The 6,121-nt window shown below is 41.0% G+C and overlaps 1 protein-coding gene across 1 annotated transcript; it reads left to right on the top strand.

The window, feature by feature from the left end:
* The first annotated feature begins 1,105 nt into the window (after positions 1–1,105).
* On the top strand, positions 1,106–5,871 carry exosc5 (exosome component 5). The gene is made up of 6 exons (XM_088345618.1): positions 1,106–1,242; positions 1,729–1,842; positions 2,860–2,981; positions 4,361–4,501; positions 4,628–4,717; positions 5,715–5,871. The coding sequence occupies exons 1-6, from the start codon at positions 1,149–1,151 to the stop codon at positions 5,808–5,810; spliced, it is 657 nt and encodes a 218-aa protein (XP_088201744.1). The 5' UTR covers positions 1,106–1,148; the 3' UTR covers positions 5,811–5,871.
* Positions 5,872–6,121: the final 250 nt, after the last annotated feature.

The following is a 6,121-nucleotide window of genomic DNA, read 5'->3' as shown; positions in this document are numbered from 1 at the left end:
TTCAATCAACAATTTATGCGCGCTCGTTTCTTGAGGGAAAAGATGAACAAGAAGGCCGACATTTTCACACGGGGGCAGATTTAATTTCATTGACAATTTAACTAAGTGTACTCCATCTAAAATGGCCGAATTAGCGACGTTGGAATCTCTGGGAAGCCTTTTTCTCAAGTCCTTTAGCTCTCTCCTATTGGCCATTTTCTCCCTGCATAATGGCGTGCCGACTCCTCCCATGGGCGTGCCAACAAAGCCTCCCCTAGGCTTCACCATCTCGTCGAAGAGCGTCACAATGTCTGGAATACTCAAAACAACACCGAGCGTTTCTATGTCATCAGGGCCTTTCTGCGTCTGGATGTGCCGATTATCTTATCAGCCTTACGTCCCGTTCCCGCCGTTCCTGTAAACAACATTTTCCACCAGGGTGCCCTGACATCGCACCACAGCCCAGCCAGTGAATAACTTTTGCATTAAATGTAATTCAATTGTATAAAATCCTTTATAGTCAAATGTCTAAAATCCTTCAGTATGTAATAGAATTTTTTTCCAGCAACTATTTCCAGTGTGTTGTTGGCGTTACAAAAGTGAAAGACGTTTTTGCACAGTATGTGTATTATACATAAAATTACTAATTTATCCAAATAAAACATCCACTCGTTCTCCTCAAAAAGGGCTGCAGGGGTGCTCGAATCTACCCTATACCTATATGGCATTGGGAAGTGGGCACCCTAGCCTGGTTGCCAGGCAATCGCAGGGCAAAAGGCGACAATCTCTCCGCATTAAAACTTCGGAGACAATTTCGACTCCCCAATCAACCTACATGTACGGGTAGTACATCCAAAATCCTCACAGGGAGGCCAGTAGTTGGAATTAAACCCAGGAACTGCGAAATGTGATGCAGACATTGCTAACCAGTCATCCACAGTTCTGGGTTTGAATCGTCTGAAACAGTAGAGTTATTCCAGTGGTTTATACGGTCTGCAATGCAGTTTAAAATAAATGTACATCCGTAGTAGTTTTGTTTCACTAAGAGACGCACTGAAGTGCCAAACGTGTGAGATTACGCTAATGTGATGCAATCATTACGCGCCCAACCTAATAGCAAGTAAACACATGTGACGTCATTTAATCGCGACCACACATGTATCGACACGATGGAGAAGTATAGCGAGACAGTTTCCCTGCGAGAGTTTGGCTGCGAACAAAATTTACTTTCTCGTCCTGACGGATCGGCCTCGTTCATACAAGGTAACGATTCGGAAATACAATTCCGATCTAGTGCTTTAGCTTTAGCATTGAGCTAGTTTTCTGTGTAAATCAGTTCAGAATGTTAAGGTGAGTTTGAGGCTACTGTGTAGAACTGTCTTGTGGTTTTGTACAAACAGCTTTCATGTATCGATTGTCTAATACTGCATGGTTTTTAAACCTATAAACCTGAAAGAGAAATCCTCAAGAAGGACTCATTTAAGTGATCGTATTATTTGGTTAAATTGGTTGTAATATCAACTAAACTTTAGGAAGCAAAATTTATTACAACAGCGCCAAAACTTATTTGCAATGTGCCGGTGTATGACCCCATTATTACAACTGATTGAAATCTGAAACCATTCCATTATTTTTAAACCTGATTATCATCTTAATTGTTGCACTGGTGCTGCAGCTTGTTGCACAAATAATATTCCATCGTTTATCCATTCCGTTCATCTTTTTAATTCACAAAACTTGTGTTTCAAGGCGACACCAGTGTTCTTGCTGCAGTGTACGGGCCAGCAGAGGTAAAAGTCAGCAAGGAGATTTATGACCGGGCAACGTTGGAGGTGATCATACAGCCCAAAGTTGGGCTCCCAAGTAAGAACTGAGTTCTGCCCATTCTCCCTTTTTTGTGTTGTATTTGCCATGCTGCACTGCTAGAGATCACCGTTAGTTGGTGTTAGCCTGTTACACTTTGCATGTTCTCTTAAGGCAGGGGTCGGGAACCTTTTTAACCCAAAGAGCCATAAAATCAAAATTAATTTTTTTGGGTGGGGTGAGAGCGCCATACCATATATTTTGAGACAAAATGTGTCAAAACCACTACCACACAAGCTCTCTAGACAAAAGCTCTTTTTAGTTATCTGTGTGACAATAGTAATAATGTTCGGAGCCATTGTCCAATATCAACAAATATACCACTTGAAACCTGTCTCCCTCCCACTGTTACTTAAGGTCATTGAGGCTCGTTTTGACTTTCATTTTTTCGTAATAAATAGTTTCATAATGTGGTGCAAGCAGAGCTCTTTTGTAAGTATGTCAAAAAACTGCAAACGAAAAGTATGGATGTATTTCCCTTTAGCGCAGTGGGAGAGAGGGGCGTGGTGTGTTGCATAGCTCCGCCCACCCCTTTCACTCTCAATCAATTTATTCTGTGTGCTTGGCTACCGTTTGTGGGTATTCACAGTTTGTTGTGTGTGGGTTTTTTTTTCATCATAAAGTGTCTCAACGGTGAACATACATTATTTAATGAGCTTTTATATAAAGTATTCTTGAGCGAAAATGTGGTCTGTTGGATTAAGACCTTGATTGTGAGCTGTAGGTACAACTGTGCCCTTTATATACTGGACTGAACAAATTCAATTTCAGAGTAGGTCTGGCTATGCAAGTAACAAACCCAACATTAAGCATACCATAATCGAAACGCTACAGAGGAGGTTGCTTGAATAACATTTTACCACAGAGCCACATTGAATGTACTCATGCAAAGAGCCATATACAACTCGCGAGTCATAAGTTACTGACTCCATCTCTTGGGTGTGGTATAAAAAGCATAGATGCTTTGACTCTGATGACGCTGGCCATGATTCTGTGTAAGGATATTTACTCTTGTAGGTGTGAAAGAGCGAGCCCAGGAGCAGTGTGTTCGGGAAAGCTGTGAGGCGTCTCTGTTGCTGTCCTTTCACCCTCGCTCATCCCTCACGCTCGTAATACAGGAGCTCCATAATGATGGGTCCGTATCCTTTGCCCACATGGCCAATCTAAAGCACTTTCACTTTCATGTTTTCGACTCTCGGTTTTATTTTGATACACTTTTTCTGCTAATAAGCAGTGTCTGAAACTCATGAGAGAAAGTTAGCGCACACCAGGGCAGACAACTCTAAAAAGTTTCCTGCCCAGCCATAAAGTTGCCTGCCCCATTTATCACAACTTGAAACACAATAAGACGAATAATCGCAAAAAAAAGCCATTGTTGCAAAGTATTAAGGATTGATATTTTGAATATATAACAGAACAACACTTTAAAATGAAGTTTGTTATACATCTACTTATAACATGCATTGCATGTATATGACACCGCTGTTTTCCATTTGCCATCAGTATGTACCTGTACTTATTCATCTCCATTCATGCAATGTTTTCGTTGCCTCGACTGCTACAAGCCACCTGAACTCTTCTTTCCACGATGCTTTTAATGTACATTTACGTTTTGTAGCATCATAAATTTTGTTAGCTTCTTTTGAATCTTTCTTCTAGGGCTGAGGTTTTGGCTTAATTCCTGGTAAGGACATGTCAGACTGTGCAGTTTCCTCATGCGTGTGAAGATAAGCAGGACATTGTGGTTCAGCCTCTAAGCATATTTATTCCTCAACAGCAAGCAAACAACAACACGGTTCCATTCAATACAACATGGCGATCAACAATTAGCAAAACGAAAAATCGTGCGTGCGTAATGACGTCACACAATGGAAAACGTCTTACCGCAATAACACAAGTAAGAGCGCTATTAAATTGACAAATCTTAACAATTCCTAACAACTTATCAATTATTCTTATGTTCTCCGTGCGTCTTTTTTGGAAAATGATGTGCGAATGCACGATATTATAACGCTCGGGAAAGTCCGGAGGCACAAAGTTATTCAATGCAGGCTTCTGATTGGCTTCCGAGTATGCAAATTGTAAAACGAACGAAGATTTCGAAATTGGAATCAAACGTTTTATTAGCTAAAAAAAATTGCACCCGGGCGTCCGGGCAGACATTATTTCGGACACTGTAATAACTAATGTTCCCCAGCACATATCATCAACATCGCTCCGACCAGAGATGATAATCACCTCTGAGGCTTCAAAACACCTCATCTCGCTGGAACTCACAGTCCCGTGTATGTGTTTGTCTTGCTGTCGGTCACCCCTCTTGAGGGATATGACCAAGGTAGATAGATAGATAGATAGATAGATAGATAGATAGATAGATAGATAGATAGATAGAGTAGTCATACACTTGCTGAACACTACATCTATTGCAGTTCTGTTCCTAGTCATGGTGCCCCAAGCAGGCTACTGACCAGTTAGACAGACACATGTGCGCGAGTTTTTTCCTTAAGCCGCTGTCCAGCTCCTGTCGTGCTTCTTGAACGCCGCCTGCATGGCGATGATGGACGCCGGCTTGCCTATGAGTTGCCTGTTCTGCGGCATCACCTGCGCCATCCACGCAGACGGAAGTATCCTTACCGACCCAACCGCGGCTCAGGAAGCGGTAAGCAGGAGTTTTAGAACATTTCGTGGCGTTCTCAAGTGACACTCCCCTCGTTCTTTCATCCTGGCCCCTGTTTAACACTGAGGTAAGTGTGAGGAAATATAATCGCCTCTTTGCCCTCACCAGGAGAGTCGAGCTCTGATGACTTTCGCCATCGATAGCAAAGAGCGGCGAGTGATGATGACTTCGACTAAAGGATCGTTTTCAGTGCAAGAGGTTGGTAAAATGCTGTATCGTATTTTGGTGGTCCACAGAAATTGCATACCTGTCAAGCTCCAGGGCTCCATGCCCTTACTGTCGTATTTCCCCTTACAAAATACAAAATAATCTTACACCATATTTTTTTCTTCAAACGTGTTTATTTATGTAGTTTAACATGTTATATTGTACATGTGTTTTGTTATATCATATATATTGTTCATTAATATTTTGTTGTGAGATACTGAGTTGCCCGACATGAATGAGGTTTATTTTTAAAAAAAAGTTCAAAAATGAAGTAGCTTGGATGTTCACAAAGAAGGAAAAAATACATGCAAATATAATTAATTCGCACAATAAATGTTCCTATTCAAATTATTAATTCACTTTCTGCATTAGATAATTGTTGGTAAAATACTGATTAAAGGGATAACCACAATCCTGTCTTTTTTTTCATTTTCTCCATTTATACTTCCTTTTTTTCTTATTTTCTTTATACAACATAATAATTCGTAATGTAATGCATCAAAGCAAGTGAGCCGTTTGAGAGACAGCACTCTTTAATGAGTTGAGCCAAAAAAAAAGGTTCTTTAAAAAGAGACGGACTTCCTTTCACTACAGAACTACAACACGAAATCCGATGTTGAATGATGAATAATGGGAAATCCCCAGGCGGCAGACACATGCGCACAGTAGCATCAAACGGCTCACTCTGTTTGCAAGGGGAAAAAAACCGAGATAGAGGCGACCACGGCAAACTTGTTTGACTCGATTGAGCTGCCGTTTGGTGATAGTCGGTGTGTACCGGATGGTACCCATCATCGACAAATTTGCGTCTTTCCGTACAGATTCTCTTGTACGTCGTACACGTCTTAAAATGCATGATAAACGTACTTTGTACGGCAAAAACGTACAGGTTGACAGGTATGAAATTGCAAGGGCCACACCATCATATCTCATTGTGACCAGCCAATGTGAGTGTTTGTGTGTGCCCGCATCTGTTGTGTGTATATAGATGCAGCAGTGTATTGCTGTCAGTCAGGCGGCTTCAGAGAAGATCTTCAGCTTCTACAGAGAGTCCGTCAGGCGGCGCTACTCCAAAATTAATTGACCTTTTTTTTTTTTTTTACTCACAAAGACCATTTTTTCAAATAAAATATTCCTCAACCACATTGGGCTTATTTTGCCTCTGTTCACGTCGCTGTCACCTGTGTCATTTTTTGTGTGTTTTTGGAAGAAAATAAGAAAGATGGGTGGAATTAAATTCATCATATTCGGTAAGTGTTTTGGAACTAAGATCATTTAATACCTCAAATCCCCTGCGTTTAATATTTGACTACTAGATGGTACTGTATTGTCTAATGTAAACTAAAAAACAGTGCGACAGAGCACAGCTTTGCTGCAAGATGACCGACAAGTACC

Source organism: Urocampus carinirostris, chromosome 10, assembly GCF_059441175.1.
Source record: "Urocampus carinirostris isolate Australia breed hairy pipefish chromosome 10, RoL_Ucar_1.0, whole genome shotgun sequence".
Lineage (NCBI taxonomy): Eukaryota > Metazoa > Chordata > Actinopteri > Syngnathiformes > Syngnathidae > Urocampus > Urocampus carinirostris.
Note: the sequence above shows the minus strand (reverse complement) of the source record. Positions and strands in the feature narration are given on the sequence as shown.

Coding starts and splice junctions, on each gene's coding strand:
- exosc5 (XM_088345618.1), top strand. CDS start 1,149: ATGGAGAAGTATAGCGAGACAGTTTCCCTGCGAGAGTTTGGCTGCGAA. Junction 1,843..2,859: donor GCCCAAAGTTGGGCTCCCAA/GTAAGAACTGAG, acceptor TTACTCTTGTAG/GTGTGAAAGAGCGAGCCCAG. Junction 4,502..4,627: donor CAACCGCGGCTCAGGAAGCG/GTAAGCAGGAGT, acceptor TGCCCTCACCAG/GAGAGTCGAGCTCTGATGAC.